This window comes from Arvicola amphibius, chromosome 4 (genome assembly GCF_903992535.2).
Source record: "Arvicola amphibius chromosome 4, mArvAmp1.2, whole genome shotgun sequence".
Lineage (NCBI taxonomy): Eukaryota > Metazoa > Chordata > Mammalia > Rodentia > Cricetidae > Arvicola > Arvicola amphibius.
Window position 1 is genome coordinate 90,196,461 of NC_052050.1, and position 17,941 is coordinate 90,214,401.

General features: G+C 48.3%; 1 protein-coding gene across 5 annotated transcripts in view; it reads right to left on the reverse strand.

The window, feature by feature from the left end:
* The window catches only part of Unkl (unk like zinc finger), a 42,281-nt gene that overhangs the window by 14,844 nt on the left and 9,496 nt on the right, over positions 1-17,941 (reverse strand). For all 5 annotated transcript variants that reach the window (XM_038324661.1, XM_038324660.1, XM_038324662.1 and 2 more), the window contains exons 3-9: positions 15,598-15,774; positions 14,575-14,708; positions 10,067-10,202; positions 8,933-9,050; positions 7,524-7,608; positions 6,271-6,353; positions 4,275-4,334 (exon numbers count right to left, since the gene is read on the reverse strand). In XM_038324661.1, the coding sequence (XP_038180589.1) occupies positions 4,275-4,334; positions 6,271-6,353; positions 7,524-7,608; positions 8,933-9,050; positions 10,067-10,202; positions 14,575-14,708; positions 15,598-15,774 (793 nt within the window). The remainder of the gene's footprint in view (positions 1-4,274; positions 4,335-6,270; positions 6,354-7,523; positions 7,609-8,932; positions 9,051-10,066; positions 10,203-14,574; positions 14,709-15,597; positions 15,775-17,941) is intronic.

Consider the following 17,941-nt stretch of genomic DNA (forward strand, 5'->3'; position numbering starts at 1 on the left):
CCTTTTAATCAAATCTGGCCTCAGTATTCCTTGGACCAGACAGCTGGGGAACAGAGAAAGGATTCTCCACTTTCTTTTTCAAAACCTGCTTGTGTCTCTCTGCTCTCCCTCTCTAAACGTCCCATTTGTTTGCTGCACATGTGGGTCAGAAGGAGAAGTCAGCTTCCTCTTGCTCAGCACACACTGGTTCTCCCTTTCTTTCATTTACTCAACTCCTGTTCCCACTTAGCCCTGGTGATCTTTCCTGGCACTTTTCCTTGCCCTCTCAGGAGACAGCAGTACCAGCATCCCAGCTTTCCCAGGTCCCCCAAAGATTGCAACACCCCCAGGTCAGCATGAAGCAGTCTCGAGAACACAGCACTCTCATCCCCACCTCACCTGGGACCCCTTTCTAACTCCTCACCTTTTCATAATAAACAAAAGGAAGGAATGTCAGTACTCAGGCATCTGCACTGGCCTGCCCTTGGGGACCTGACAGGGTGTCCTCAGCTGCAGCCACTAAGAGCACCCCCTGTGCATATTCACTACGTTCCCTTTTAAAAACTGGGGCTGCCCACCTCCTGATTCTTTTCACTCTCTCTCCACCCCCTTCCACCACTCTTGATCCTAGGGACCAATCTCTGCCCCTTCTCTCTGCTAATAAACCTCCCATGTGAACCTTGTTGCGTGGTGTGACTTCTCTTTGCAGCATTTTTAAAAAATTTTAAAACCTGTGCTGTCTGCCTTCGCCACCCCCTTCACCAGTGGGCCCAGCCCAGAGCTGAGCTGGTGCCATGAGCTGGTCAGGCTGAGGTCCATACCAGACAACTAAGGCCAACATCCTAAATTATAATCATTACTGCCCTTCCATCCACCCACCTTAGACTTCAGACCTCACCTAAGTCCAATACCACCAAGTACACATGCACCTCTTTCCAAATAATGGGGAGCATGTCACCCCCAAAGAGACCTGGTTTAGTAGAGAAGAAACTTCAAGGCCTGTTGCCTGGAATCCCAGGAGAAACCTGTGCTGTCACTTCTAGGACTTTAATAATTAAGTAGTTAAGTTGTTCTTCCAAAGCAATAGGTTTGCTTTCCAGCACCCACGTAGCTCACAACCATTTGTAACTCCAGTTCCCAAGGACCCAACTGTCTCTTGTGGCTTCTGTGGACACTAGCTGTGCACGTGGTACACAGACATGCATGCAGACAAAAAACATCCATACACAAACAATAAAATACTAAAAATTAAAACAAAGCCTCCCTAGACTTTAAACCAGAGACCAAGACTGCAGAGAACTTGTAAAATGGCATGATGTGACAGCTGATCCGAGGGAGCTCAAGCAGGTACTCTCACGCCCACACAGCAGGACACCAGTGCTCCATTTGGGAACTGACAGCCTGAGGCTCTGAGGTACCATCTATCCTCTTCCTTCCCGGATGTGTTTGAGGGGGACAACCATACCTCAGCTTTTCATCTGTGCATGTGATATCATGGTCTTCAATGTACTGAAACAGTCCTGCCTCAGAGTGGTACACACTACAGCAGAGGATGCTTCCCCTCTTAACCACATAAGGAGGCTAGGAGACATCATCCATGTCCTTCCTATTCAAGGTCAAAATGGTCACAAATGTACAACCACAATGGATCAACCTAAGGGTCTGCATCAATGAGAAAGTCAGACACAGCTAGAGCCAGAGAGACACCACCAAGGGATACTCCTCCTCTAAAGCCAGCTTTGTCTGTCTGGCTTTTCTCTCTCCTTCCTTTTTTCCTTCTCTTTTTTGTTAAAATATACACAGGATAAAAGTAATCATTTAAACTGGACGGTGGTGGTGCACGCCTTTAATCCCAGCACTCGGGAGGCAAGAGGCAGGTAGATCTCTGTGAGTTCGAGGCCAGTCTGGTCTATAAGAGCTAGTTCCAGGACAGGCTCCAAAGTTACAGAGAAACCCTGTCTTGAAAACAAACAAACAAACAAACAGTAATCATTTAACCATCTGGGTTTTATTGATTTTATTTATTGAGAGAGAGTGTGTTTGTGTATGGAGACATGTGTGCACACCAGAGGACAACACAGGGAGTCGGTTCTCTCCTACCTGTGGGTCTCAGGGACCAAACCCAGGTCAGCATGCACGGTAGCAATGTCTTTTACCGCTGAACCTTCTGGTTGGCCCTTAATCAGTATTAAGCATACACTTCTTTGTGGTATTAGGGACTGAACCTAGGGTCTCACATACTAGGTGTGCTGGCTAATTTTATGTCAACTTGACAAGCTAGAGTTATCTGAAAGGAGGGAACTTCAATGGATAAAATGCCTCCATAAGAGCTGGGTACATGGCATTATTATTATTATTACTTAAATTATTTACTTTTATTTTTATGTGCATTGGTGTTTTGCCTGAATGTGTGTCTGTCAAATCCCCAGGAACTGGAATTACAGAAAGTGTGAGCTGCCATGTGCGTGCTAGAAAGTGAACCTAGATCCTCTGCAAGAGCAGCTGGTGCTCTTAATCACTGAGCCGTCTCTCTAGCCCTGGGCATTTAGTGATTGATGGGGGAGAGCCCAGACTATTGTGGGTGGGGCCACCCCTGGGCTAGTGGTCCTGAGTTCTGGAAGAAAGCAAGCTAAGCAAACCATGATGAGTAAGCAGCACCCCTCAGAGCCTCTGCCTCCAGGTTCCTGCCTTGTTTGAGTACCTGTTCTGATTTCTTTCAATAATGAACAGTGATACATAAGTGTAAGCCAATAAATGCTTTCCTCCCCAACTTGCCGTTGGTCATGGTTTTTCATCATAGGAACAGTAGCCCTGACTAAAACACTAGGTAAATATTCTATCACTGAGCAACCTTTATTTTAACCTTTAATACTATATTTTACTACCAAGCCCATGCTGTCCTTAAACTCACAGTAATATTACTTTCTTGCCTCAAGCCTCTCAAGTAGCTGGGATTTTTTTTTATTATTAATTTATTTATTAGTATACAGTGTTCTGTCTGTCTGTATGCTTGCTGGCCAGAAGAGGGCACCAGATCTCATTACAGATGGCTGTGAGCCACCATATGGTTGCTGGGAATTGAACTCAGGACCTCTGGAAGAGCAGTCAGTGCTCTTAACCTCTGAGCCATCTCTCCAGCCCCAAGTAGCTGGGATTTTATTTTATTTTATTTTTTTATTTTTTATTTATTTATTTTTTTTGGTTTTTCGAGACAGGGTTTCTCTGCAGCTTTAGAGCCTGTCCTGGAACTAGCTCTTGTAGACCAGGCTGGTCTCGAACTTACAGAGATCCGCCTGCCTCTGCCTCCCGAGTGCTGGGATTAAAGGCGTGCGCCACCACCGCCCGGCTGTAGCTGGGATTTTATGTGCCTGCACCACAAGACCTGGCTCCCAGTGTATACTTCTGCGGCATTAATTACATTCACTCTTGGGAAAACACCATCACCACCGATTTCCAGAACCCTTCCCCTTTCCCAACTAATGCTCTGTCCTTGTGACCCAGGAACACCTCATCCTCCTTCCCTTGCCCTGGCTCCATGAGGACAGCAGAAAACAGGGGAGGGTAAAAACTTTCCCACAGGCCAGGCGGTGGTGGTGCACACCTTTAATCCCAGCACTAGGGAGGCAGAGGCAGGTGGATCTCTGTGAGTTCAGGCTAACCTGGTCTACAGGGCAAGTTCCAGGATAGGCTCCAAAGCTACAGAGAAACCCTGTCTCTACAGACTTAGTAGGTTAGGATAGGTCACTGACTGGGATAAATGGTGTCTTTGTAAGACATGACGACAGAGACATGCACCAAGGGATAATCCTGTGAGGCCACAGAAAGCACACAAGGCTGTGGGCCTGACGCCTGACCCCACCTCGACCTCAGTCTCTGACCTCGGGACTGGGAAATGGAGCTGTTGCTTAAGTCTGTGCCTGAGACACCGCTACAGTGGCTGTAGCTGCTGATTTCTCCAGAGAAAAATGCCACAAGGCTTTAGTTTTGTTGTTTTCAAGGACACAACAATGGGGGGGGGGGCGGAGAGCTTGACACAGGGTTTCTCTCTGTAGCCCTGGCTGTCCTGGAACTTGTTCTGTAGACCAAGCTGGCCTCGAATTCACAGAGATCTGCTTGTCTCTGCCTCCCGAGTGCTGGGATTAAAGGTGTGCGCCATTACCACCCAGCTGTAGCTTAAATATTTTTTAACACTAAAACAAAGGACACACAAATATGAGCCACCCCCCCCAAAAAAAGATAATTACATAACAAAAGCCATACTCTCTAGCTGCAGTCACATGGCCCCAGAACTGTACCTGCTTGCTGTCCTCACTAGTTTTCTGGTTTCCTTCAGAGGGAGAGTCTTTCCGTTTGGCCTACAAGAGAAGGGCTGCTTAGGTTGGAAAGGCAAGGGGGAGGTATCTTCTGAAAACACACAGTTCCACACTTTGCTTAGAATTTAGAAAATGCTGGAGCTGATGTGTTGGCCCAGGCTTGTAATTCCAGCACAAAGCTGGAATCTTAAGTTTGCAACCAACCTAGGTTATATAATAAGACCTTGCCTCAAAACAAAAATTGACAATCCCAAAAACAAAACACCACAAAAAGTACAAGTCCTCAAAGACATGAGAAACTGAGTTGTTTTCATGGGTCCTGTCCATTGGTACAAAAGCCCCTTCCACACTTGGATCACTCGGGACTGACAGTCTGTGGGGCACTACACACGCACCAAGAGCCAATAAAAAGAACTAGGCATGGGCTCATGAATTCATCACACTAAACAGGCTCTCATATGAAGGTCAAATGCAAGGGCATCATGCTGGGGACAAGAACTAAGAACCCTGGTCTCCTGTTTGACCCAAAGAGCATCGAGGCTGACAGCACAGGAGTGTGGGTATTGCCCCAGCGAGACCCAGCTGTACCTTGAGGGAGGATAGCTCCAGCCATTCAAGGTGGTCCTGTGAGGGTTTTGTGACAATCCCAAGGGAAAAGTGGCAAGTTCTGGGTATACAGGGTGCCAGCAGCGTTCCGGGCACTAAAGCAGGAACGAATGCAGAGATGAGGCCTCCACAGGCATCTCGGTCCAGATGGTCCACCACCACACATTTTAGGAAAGGACACCAGGGGCAAAAGCATCATGGAAGGCGCTGAAGTGCATTACCAGAGTCTTACCGAGCTGCTCTGGGCCTCCCCTGAGCTGACACTAGCAGAGGATGCCTGCGGCACCCAGGACAGACTCAGATGCTGCCCTGTAAGCCACAAAGGACCATCCTCAGGCAGAAGGGGCAAAAGAGCACTAGTGACTAAGACCTAGACCATGAACAGACATTTCCTGAGTCTCAGGGGCTGTCAATAGACCCAGGGTCCACCCAAGTGGCCTTGGCAAGAGAGTGAAGTGACATACAAGTGCATGAGCTAAGCGAGTGGCGGGTTTAGGGTTGTTCAACAAATTCAAGAATTTGTTTTGTTTTTCTTTTTTTTAAAAAAATTTTTTTATCTATTTATTATATATACAGTGTTCTACCTGCATGTATGCCTGTATACCAGGACACCATATCTCATTATAGATGGTTGTGAACTACCATGTGGTTGCTGGGAATGGAACGCAGAACCTCTGGAAGAGCAACCAGTGTTCTTGACCTCTGAGCCATCTCTCCAGCCCCTTGTTTTTGTTTTTCAAAATGGCTTTTCTGTGTAGTCCTGGAACTCACTCTGTAGACTAGGCTGGCCTCTAACTCAGAGATCCACCTCCCTCTGCTTCTTGAGTGCTGGGATTAAAGGTCTGCACAACCATCGACCAGCAAGTTCAGGAATATTTCAATGTTATTCAAACAGTTTTAGAAACAAATACTAGTTTCAGTCCATTTTTGAAAAGCCTGTCCCCACACTGGGAGCCCTCCTCAGGATTTACTCTAGTGGCCAACCCAGGCACCAGGAAGTGGTTTCTAAGTAGGATGTGACCATTCATCCTCATCATAGCCGTCAGATACACGATGTCCTCATCCAACACTTGGGCATGCCACATCAGATACCACTTGTTGTTGACCTCCAACTGCCTAGGAACCTAACAGCCCAAGGGATGGCAAAGATGAGGAAGGCAAAGCACTGGGTGCCTGCTAAAGCAAGATCCCACCAGTCAGCACACCAGGAGTGTGTCCTGCTCCAGCCCTGGCAGGAATATAGTCACGATTTTTCTAGACACTTTTAGAAGGAACCACAATGTAGGCTGCCTCCAACCACACCACCCAAATGCCAAATGTCATCTCATTACTGTTCCCAACAGTGTGATTAAGCCAAGCAATGTCCACTTACACTTCCAGGCTGGCTGCTGTACGTCGAGGCGCTGTTGGAACTGAGGTCACGGCAGCTCCAGTCATTCACCATTCCCAGGCTCTCTACCAAGAAGAAAGAGCAGTTGGCATTGAGGGGCTGACAGCTGGCCCACGGAAGAGGTGGAGAGCATAGGCTGGTGTTACAGCCACTTCCCCCTTCCTGGATGTCAGGCCAAACCTCACAGAGCCATCTAACATTTTCTTTTTAATTTCTTTTTAGGGGCTGCTGATACTCGATGGTTAGGAGCATTTGCTGCTCTTGCAGAGGTCCTGGGTTCAGTTCCCAGAATTACATGGTAGTTCACCACCATTTGTAACTCCAGTTCCAGGGAATGCAACACTTTTGGCTTTTGTAAGGAACCAGGCATACGTGTGGTGCATGTAAATACATGCAAACAAAACACTCGCATGCATAAAAACAAATAATCCTATTTTTTAAAGTCTATTATTAAGTATGTATACGATATGCATCTCTGTGTGGGCATGTGCATTTGAGTGCAGGTACCCCAAGACTGGTGGTTGTGGGCCTCCTGATGAGGGTGCTGGGAACTCAACTCTCATTCCCTGCAAGAGCAGTACCTGCTCTTAACCACTGACCCATCTCTCTAGCTCCCAAACAGTACCATTTGGATTCAATACTTTTAAGATGAAAATCACATGTCAAGTGTGAACAGAGCAGCGGCCATCCCAACTGAGACAGGAAGTGAAGTTTGCGCTTTGTAACTATTTTACAACCACCAGAACCCACACTCCAGAGCAGGGGACAGCTTTAGAGCAACTATTATGAGCCTATTGACAATTACTGACTACTAGGTTCTGGGGCAGCGAGTCAAGCCTAATTAAGAGACCTCGGTATCTCCTCCAGCTACACGGACAGACAGACTTCAGAGTCACTGCCACTCAGTCCCACTAGAACAGTAGCTCAGGGAAGGTGTAGGTGAGCAGGTGAATGACAAGCAGATCTGGATCTCCCTGAGGTACGTGGAGCCCAGTAGTCTGACCTGTCCCAGATGTAAAGGGCAAGGCAGGTCCATCCATGTAGCATGAGGCCCCAACCAGTCATCTAAATGCACATGACCGTATGTATAGATGTGGCCAGTTCCCAGGTCACAGTGCTGAGCCACCACTCAAAGCTGGCTTTGGATGAGCCAAAACTCCATGAGATTCTGTGGAGCTGCTGAGTGAGGTATGTGGCCACATGGTGGCCCGGGAGGCTGAAGGTTGTCTACTTACTCTCAACATGTGCAAAGGCACAGAAAGGGCCCCGAGGGCAGTAGCCAGTCTGGCGCATATCATTGCATTTTGTAGATTTGTAGATCTAGGAAATAAGACAAAAGATGGACACTTATTCATCTGGGTTTCTGTGAGAAGAGCACAGCTGGTTGCTCAGAACACACCAGCAATCAGACTGCGTGGCCTCGTCCATCTGCAGAATGGATATGCAGTCTCCAAGAGTTCATGGAAGGCGTGGTTCTCAGGACTAGAAGATGTTGACAAGTCAGGGCCTAGTAGGCAGTCCCTAGAATAATGAGGCATGCTCTCGTGGGGGCAGGGCAGGCCCAAAGCTATGGGGCCACGTAATCATAGATGGGAACCTCCAGAACTTTGAGCTACATAAACGTTTTCTTTCCAGAGATGGAAGGTGGCCACCACACTGTTTGCCCCTAGATGTGCGTGGTCCTGAATACCCTCCTCCTCCGAAGATATTGGTCAGGGCCAAACCGGACTATCAGACCACCATGCAAAGGCACTCTTCTACTGGACATCGCTGGAAGAGGTGTCTAACTCTCTCTGAGATACAGCAGAAGCTCAAGCAATGCCTGCTCAACCTTGTGACTAGACAACTCACCATGGCGACCTGGGAAAGGGCAGACAAGCCTCGGTGCCAGGAACTCTACCCCAAGGGGTAACGTTTGCCCAAATACCAAAACCATACCATCCGTTACAGAGGCTTGGGGAAGGTCATGATGGCAGCACCCCTGCACTAACAGACTTAAGCCTACATAGACAACCATTTCCTTCAGGTTCTCCAGCCTAGCCCCAGCTCCCTGGAGTCTCAGGGCTCCAAGGACAGTCCTTTTGCTTCTTCATTTTAACTCAAATCTAAGCGTGTTCTGCTTGGTGACTGAGTAGTCAAGGTGAACTCATAAGGACAGGGCCAAACACCTATCTAGACCATTCCATGGGACAGGCAGTCCTGACCATCCTGATGGTAACCTTTGAACCCCTGGAACATCCTCACTAGTGAGAGCCTCGGGGCTAGGCAGTTCATCTCGTATGGCATGCAGGGTGGAGCTGTGGGCCACACGGAACCAGCTGGACCCCAATAGGTACTAGCAATAGAGCAGCCATGACCGGGGGGGGGGGGGTGAGTGGAACCCTCAAGTAAAACTATCCCTCCCTGGTCAGACTCCTTGTTCTGGGAGAGGGAAGTGCTGTCCTCAACTCACTCCGAGTGTCGTTCCGCATGGCTCCTCCCGACCCCATTCCCCAACTCCTCCTAGGTTGATTTAGTACCTCTCAGTTTAATCCAACAGTGTGCACTGAGTAGCGTTTCTGAGTTCTAAGTGCCCTTCCAGTGAGTGTTCCACACACAGCAAGCCCCTGTTGAGCTGCCCCACCCCCACCTGCCCGATGCCTACCTCAGGATGGAATTGTTGCTCCGTGCGGGAATGGCAGTACTGACAGCTGTCCCCACCATCACACCGTGAGGGCTCGCCCCACTCATCACCGTGTTTCACACTAGGGCAGGGTGTAGACCTAGAGTAGGAAGAATGTACCGGTGTGCTCAGAACCTGGCTCCCAACAGTGGGCAGAAGGCAAAGTGAACCTACAGCGATCATACTACCCCACACTCCCCATCTCGGTCGGGGCTGCCCGGGTGAAGGGATGAGGAACAGTGGGTGCAGGGACCCACAGCGGGTGTTAACCCAGGGCTCTGCCTTCTGCAGCAAAGTAGAATCTGAGACTTGAAGCTTAACTGACCCACATTCCCCACACTTTCCACACTTCCTGGCAGTTTCATGACCACTCATTTGGGGTTTATAGTCAGGATTCTCACCTCTAGGGCTCTTTCTTCCCTTTATCTGATTTTTCATCCTTTTTTCAAGATTTTCATCCTTTTTTATGAGGATATTAAAGCCTGAAGTGGTGGCACACCACCACCAATCTGTATTATTCCTGGTTTGTAACTCAGGTCTTTTGACCCTGAAGCTATTCAGAAAGCAGTGAAGTCACAAATCCACCATCTTCATCAATCAGAACAGGTGTTTCTGGGCACTCAAGGGGACATGGGATTATGATTACAAAGAAGAGAGGTTGGCCCTCTGCAAAGAAAAGGCGCAGGCTAAAAGAGGAGTCTGTGGGGACTGAGGTATGGGCCACCGGGAGTGCTGACTGCAAGCCCAAAGGGAGGCCAGCAATACAGACAGGGATGGCTGGAGGCAGAGTGGATAATGCTTTGGAAAATGGGGGACCACCAGCCTGGTGGGACCCCTACCCAGATGCAGGTGAGAATCAGGAGGGCAAGAAGTTGAGTATCCCCCAGAGTCCTCCATCTCTAGACTCGGTGCCCTGCTACCAGTCTGGAAGGTGAACTCTGTCTCACATCCCAGGAAGCCAAATGTGCAGTGCTGCTGGACGGGACACAGCCCTGACATTGCAGAGGTGCAGAGGTGGTGCATTACATTGTGCAGGGGTGGTGCATTATTACCAGAAGTGCCAGTGGAAACACATAGGCTGCAGGGGGATGTCCCAGCTGTATTCCCTGAACCCACCTGTACTGGAACCTCCTGGGGTTCCGACGGCGGTCTCTACTGTTGTGGTAGTGTGGACAGGCGTAGCCCTGGCGACATAGGCGTGGTGGCTTTGGGCACTGCTCTGTCTTATAGCTGCCCAATACAAAGTTACTATCTGTAAAACAGATGCAAGAAAATCTGACCTTGAGTGCTCACAGTAACATCAGGCATAGCAGTTCAAAGTCCAGACACATCCATCACCACTGAGTAGACAATCAAACACAGCTCACCTGTCAGGAAGGACCAAACCTGATGTACTTACTATGGATTGCCCCCGAAGACACTATACACAGTAGGAGATGCCAGGTACAAGGCTGTAAGTATGACCAACGTACATAATATGTACACAGTAGGGAAACCCAGAGATGAAAGATCACCAGAAGACAGGGATCAAGGCCAGTCTTAGTGAAATGAAGCCCTCTCTCAAAAAGGAAAAGAACTGAGATGGCAGTGAAGTGACGATCACACACTTGTGTGACCGTATTAAAATCACTGGTAGGCTGAGGACACGGTTAGTGGTCTTAAGCACTTGCTGTGCAGCCATGAGGATCAACTCCAGATCCCAGAATTTATGTAAATCCCACACAGGCATGAGAGCCTGCCTATAATTCCATCGCTCAGAATGTGGACCCAGTGAGCTGTGGGTACAACTCAAAGACCTTGTGTCAATGAATAAGAAGAGAGAGTGATAGAGGATAGAGCTGATGTCAACATTGAGCTTCTGCATATAACCAGACACACAGCATCTGCCTACAAACACATATTCACAGGCACGCACATACCTACCCCCCACACAAGCAAGCCAACAATGGAAACAGCTTTTCTGGAAACAGCTTTTCTGGAAACAGCTTTTCTGAGAAAATGCTTGTCCCCAGCCAGCTCACTGACCCACTCCCATTCTCAGGAATGTCTTCTCTTTCTTGAACTACTTCTATCACCTTAAGAAACAGCCAGCTTTCTGAGATGTAACACTAATCTTGACAGGCTTGGGTGATGACGGGCCAGTGTAGGTCTACCCGAGGCACCTGCTGTCTGGCTCTACTGTGGATGCTGTTGATAAGGCTGGGGTGCTCAGGAGCACAGGCCTGGGTTTCCTCCTCAGTCTGCTATAAACACAGTACTCTTAGGCCAGCGAGATAGCTCAGCTATCTGCATAAATTCGGTCACCTGAACACAGACTCTGGAACCCACAGTGGAAGGAGAGAACTGATCCCCACAAGTCGTCCTCTGACCGCTACCCAAAACCACAGCGTTTGGATGCCACTCCCACTCTAATGACGATGATGGAGGGAGAAGAAATTCCTACTTTCAAAAATGCTTAACATTGGGGCTGGAGAGATGGCTCAGAGGTTAAGAGCATTGTCTCCTCTTCCAAAGGTCCTGAGTTCAATTCCCAGCAACCACATAGTGGCTCACAACCATCTGTAATGGGGTCTGGTGCCCTCTTCTGGCCTGCCCGCATACACACAGACAGAATATTGTATACATAATAAATAAATAAATAAATAAATAAATAATTTAAAAAAATGCTTAACATTTTAAAACAAACAAACACATTACATGTAATCCAGGCTGGCTTCAACCTCCCGTGTCTGTCTCCCTGGTGCTGGGATCAGAGATGTTAGCCACCATGCTCCCTTGGATTGTGCTGGAGATTAAACCTTGGATCTTTTGTTAGGAAGGTGCTGGGGACTGAACCTAGGACCTAACCCAGGCAAGTGATCTTATAAAGAGTTACACAAACCCAACTCTCCTTTTACTTTCTATTTTGAGACAGGATCCCATTAATTGATCAAGTTGGCCTAGATTTTGCAATCTTGCTCAGACCCAGACTCCCAAGAAGTAAGATTACAGGTATATACCAGCCAAGCCCAGCTCAATATCTATGTTAAATCTATGAAACACTCTTGCTATGTAGCCTAGGTGGAGGTTCAGTTCATAATCGTCCTCATCAGCCTCCTGAGTGCTGGACTCACAAAGTGTGTATCATCAACGTTCAATTTAAAAATGATTAACTTCATGCTGAGTGGTGTTGGCCCATGCCCTAATCCCAGCACCTTCAGAGGAGAAGAGGCAGTTGGATATGTGAGTTTGAGGCCAGTATGGTCTACAGAGTGAGTTCCAGGACAGCCAGGGCTACACAGAGAAACCCTGTCTCAAAACAAAAAACGTTAACTTTGAGGCTGGCTATAGTAGCACACACCTTTAATTCCAATACTGGAGAGGCAGAGGCACGCCTATCTCTGAGTTCACGGTTGGCCTGAGCTACATTAGTGAGACCCTATCTTAAAAGCAAAACAAAACAAAGCCCCAAGTAAGTAAAAACGTGAATAAAGATCCATAAAAATAACCTCCTTTCCTTCCTTCTTGCTCAGCTAAGTCTACCCTACAGAGACGGGGTTCTCGCCTCCCACCTGTGACACTGGATCAGATGCCCACTTGGTGGAGAACATACCCTGCCAACAGGGAGGCTGCTGCATAGAGCAGAAAGGTGATAAAAACAAAGCCAGACGTGAAGCTGCTGCCACACCATCCTCTAGCTGAACATCACACCCTGTCCTGACAGGCCACTGGAGTCTCCCTGCGGTCTGCAATAGAGACTGGGCAGGCAGCGTCCCCTCTCCTCTCCAATGTGACAACAGGCCATAGCTTGTCAGCACCGAGCCAGGTGGGGCATGAAGAGAGCACAGTGTGAATCTCAGTGCTGCCAGCCAGCACGGTGGGAGGACCACAGGAAGAAGTGGACATGGAGTTAGAAACAGCTCCACAGTCATGCTATTAATTCATCCCAGCCTCTGCCCCTAGCTCAAGAAAAGACCGCAGGAAGACAGTCCACAGCTGGACTAGCTACAGTTTGAATGCACTACTTACAAACTAGAAAGACCAAGTCGGAGGGCATGCGTCAATACTAAATATATTTCCCAAAATATCACAGACTAGACATACCCCCGCATAGATATGCATAATTAAGAAAATAATAAAAGCAATTTATTTATTTATGTATTTATTTATTTATTTATTAATTATGTGTACAATATTCTGTCTGCGTGTATGCCTGAAGGCCAGATGAGCCACCATGTGGTTGCTGGGAATTGAACTCAGGACTTTTTTTTTTGGGGGGGGGGGGTGTTTCAAGACAGGGTTTCCCTGTAGTTTCTAGAGCCTGTCCTGGAACTAGCTCTTGTAGACCAGGCTGGCCTCGAACTCAGAGATCCGCCTGCCTCTGCCTCCCGAGTGCTGGGATTAAAGGCGTGCGCCACCACTGCCCGGCTGAACTCAGGACCTTTGGAAGAGCAGACAATGCTCTTAACCTCTGAGCCATCTCTCCAGCCCCAATAAAAACAAATCTTAAAAAACAATAACCATGTATGCTGACAGGTCTTTGATCCCGGCACTCTGGAGGCAGAAGCCGGATCTCTGTGGGTTCAAGGTCAGCCTGATCTACAAAGCAAGTTCTAGGACAGCCACGGTTACACAAGGTTGAGAAACCAAAAACAAACCAACAACAAAACCAGACAAAAACCTTCACAGACCATGGGTAACACACAACCACCCCTTACCACGGAATTTGTGTGTGTGTACACGTCCTTGAGAGCACGCGTGGAGCCAGAGGCTGAGTCAAGTGTCTTCCTTTGGCACTCCCACCTCAGCACTACTTCATATGTAGGAATGTTTGTCTGCATGTGTGTCTGTGTACCATGTGTGTGCCTGGTGCCCCTGGAACTGGAGTTACAGGCTGTTGTGAGCAGCCATGTGGATGCTGGGAAACACCCTGGTCCTCTGGAATAGCAGCCAATGCTCTCAACTTAGTGTTTGGAACCCAGAGCTTACCAATTGGCTGAACTGGTGGATAACAAGCCTTTAAGATCTTCCTGCCTCCATCTCCCCAGGGCTTGGACTGAAGGCCTGCACTGTAGCTCTCAGGCTTTCTAAGGGATCCTGGGCATCCAGACTCAGATTCCAACGCTTATGCAGCAAGTACTTTCCTCCCTGAGCTTCCCCAAGGCCCCAAAAGGCTGATTTTTATAGATCTTTTACCACAAAACTAGACTTTTACTCTTCACAGCTATCATTCATGAAGCCTGCAGGGAGAATAGGTTTCACAGCTCCAAGGGACAAGTCAAGGACAGACAAACATCTGATTTAAGCTCCAGACATACAGAAACCTAGGTTTAGGCAGGTGGATTCGACTTTAATGGGGTAGGTGACAGCAGACAACAGCTAGCAACATGCTGGAACACGCTGCTTGGAAGTTGCTGTGGTCCCTGAACACTTTCCTCAGCCCCACAGCCAACCAGCACCACCCACAAAGACGCCAGGTGGTATGAGGGGCCAGCACAGTCGGGGACCAGATGGCTGGGTTCAAATCCCCTTTGGCCATCTGTTTCCTAAATGGCTGACGGCTGGCAGTGGACTGAGGAAGCTGAGTTTTCATTCGACCCTCCTGCAGGTTATGTACCAAGTGAAAAGGTCACTGCTCTCCTTACCTTGCCACCGAGGATCCTCACCCAGGATCTTCTCGATCATGGCCTGGCTGGCCAAGACTCCAGGCTGCAGATCAGGTACACCATCCCCACTGCTGAGTTGGCCATTCTGCAAGGCTTCCTGAGCCTGAAGCTCCCTGCAACCAATAGCACAGCACAGCAGTTATAGTCCCTAGAGGTGGGGAAAGCTAGCCGAAGTCACTTGGTCTGTCACTTCACTGGCACTACCTGGAGGTTTAGGGCCAGACTACAGTGGCAGCAAACACAGGAGCAGTCTTAGGACACCAGTTCTATCTCAAACTGCAATCTTAGAGTTGGTTCATTTACAAAGGATCTGCCCATTCTAATCACTCCTATTTCAGACAGAGTTATTGTAATACTGGAATGCCTAGAGCTTACTAGGTAGACCAGGCTGTTAAACAGATCCGCCTGCCTCTGCCTCCTGAGTGCTGGGATTAAATGCATGCACCCCATACCTGGCCTTTTTTTTTTTTTGAGGAGTAGAGGGACTCGCTCTGCTGTAGCCCAGACGCCCTGGTATTCACTGTTGCCCTATATTGCAGACAGGGCTTGAACTTGTGGCAGCCTGAGCCTGACTCAGTCTCCCAAGTGTTAGGATATTATAGGTGTGAGCTCAGATAGGATCTACTTTCCACAGCAGCTAGGCACACATGGTGTTCATCAGTCTAGACGGAAAGCATTACATCACTGTCCCTATTTGTGGCTCACAATACACAAGGAAACAGTGAGAACAGATTGGGGTGGCCAGGGACGGACCTCTGTGGGTAGAGTGCTTGCATAGCATGCATGAAACCCTGGGTTTGACCCTTAGCCACCATAAATTGGGCATGGTGGCAAACTCTGTAATCTTAGAACTCGAGGAACGGTAGGAGGACAGTTTGAGGCCAGTGTGGCATACACAGGAGATCCTGTCCCCAAACTGGGGCTTAGAAAGGGATGCTTTGAAGCAAAGACGCCAGAAGCAGCAAGGGAGTAAGCTGGTCCCGAGGAAGGCACCCGACTCACCTGATGTCACACACAGGTGGCCGCAGGTCCAGGGGCCCATGTGCGAAGGCACAGTGAAGGCCATTCTTCACGCAGTGGCCCCGTGCATCTGTTTCATGGATACATGTGCCTGTCTTGTAGTAGCGCAGGTGGTACTTGCGCTCAGTGTCCCCAGTTGTTCGATGCAGGTAGGGGCATCTGGGAAGCAGAGGGGTGAACACACTGACTAGTTCTTGTAGACGTAAAGCCGACCCTGCAGTCCACCGGCCTCCCGCTGGACCTGGAGCAGCTGCTTCTCTACTCCTGCACACCAAGGTCTGCTTACACCGAATGAGTACCTGTCCTCTACGCTATGGCGTAGACCCTTTCCTTATCTTACCATGCACTGTTACTGGTGCTGGTCAGTTTTCTGTCAACTTGACACAAGCCAGGGACATATGGGACCAGGGAACCTCAGCCGAGAAAATGCCTCCATCAGACCGACCTTTCGCAAACCTGTGTGGCATTTTCTTGATTGATGGTTGATGTGGGAGGGTCCAACGCTGGGCAGGTGATCCCAGGTTGTACAAGAAAGCAAACTGAGCTGGGTGGTGACGGCGCACACCTTTAATCCCAGCACTGGGGAGGCAGAGGCAGGTGATCTCTGTGAGTTTGAGGCCAGACTGGTCTACAGAGAGAGTTCCAGGACAGCAAGAACTATACAGAGAAATATAAAATATAAAAGAAGAAAGCAAAGTGAGCAAGCTAGTGAGACTGTATGCAGGGTTCTTCTAGGGCATCTGCTTCTGTTTCTGCCTCAAGTCTCCTCAGTGACGGACTGTGGTGTGGACTGTGAGCCAATTAAACCCTTTCCTCCTGCAAACTGCTTTGGGTCAGAATGTTTTAGCACAGAAAGAAAAAAGCAAAGTAAGACATTATCCTTATTACCACTAATTACTATGCCAAAATTAATAGACCATATAAAGACAGAGGCTTTTGACTGATGAGAACATTACAGGCCTACATAACCAACAGCCTTACTTCCTCTGGCCTCCCTCCACTCCATCCCCAGTGCTAAGGTTACTACCACACCCAGTTTATGTGGTGCTCGGGGTTGAACTCAGGGCTTCGTGCACACGAGGCGAACAATGAGCTTTACAGTCACAGCCTTTTAACTGATTTTATTTTATTTACTTTTTAAAGTAGTGTTCAGTCAATGGTTTACTTTTGTTTCCCGGAAGTTCTGGGAATTGAACCTGGGACCGTGTGCACTCTAGGCAAGTGCTCTATCACTGAACTACAGATTTTTAGTTAATGTAGTAAATAAAGTTTAAAATAAAAATATCTCCCCAAGAAAAGAATGAATTTTATCACAAATAAGCATTAAAGCACAGACCATCATACAAAAAGTCTGGAATGACAGCGTGGTATCTTCTCCCTCTCCAAGTCATACTACACAGGAAGCAAGCAACTGCCAAAGCTGCGCCCATCACTCCTCTCAAACTAGGAGGTAAACTATCCTGTCAAGTCTGTATTTAGAGACAGGTCTTATGTATGCCGCTGGCCTCACACTTGCTATGTACCCCAGGATGTCCTTGAACTCCTAATTCTCCAATCTCTACATCTCAAGTGCCAGAACTACAGTGGATGCCATACCTAGCCTTTACTATTTTTTCTAAGAAATGTTTTAATACATTATTTTTGTCTACGTGTTGGTTCAACAACCCCAGAAGTCTGTTCTTTCCAGGACTTAACTCATGACGTTATTTGGTGGCAGTTACCTTTATCTAAGCCATTTCAGCAGTTCTGGATCTCACTACGTAGATCTGGCAGGCTCAGAATCCCTATTAGAACAGGCCGGCCTCAATCCCAGAGAGCTACCTGGTTCTGCCTCCTGAATGCTGGGATTAAAGGTGTGTGCCACTACTTTCAGCCCTGAATAAATTTTTGTTTTTATTTTTTTCCAAGACAGGGTTTTCTCAATGTATCCTTGGCTGTCTTGGAACTCTCTCTGAAGACCAGGCTAGCCTCGAACTCACAGATACCTGCCTGCCTCTGCTTTCCGAGTGAGTGCTGGGGTTAAAGGCATGCACCACCACCACCACCCGGCTTAAATAATCCTTAAATGTGCATTCTTGTCATACACACAAGTCATGTCATCTTTCTGACAAGTTATTATCAGAGAAGGCAAGGGTGACTTCTGAGTCCACATCCTGCTGTTTTCAAGGACCCTAAAAGAGGGAAAGGGGTCAGGAAGAGCCAAGGCAGAACCTGAGGCAAAATCGAAGAGATAGGGCAATGTCACGTCACAATCACACGGCAGGCACACGGCTATTTGCGCCCAGAAGAGTCATAAACCAGAGAAACAGAAACAGCAGAGAGGCCT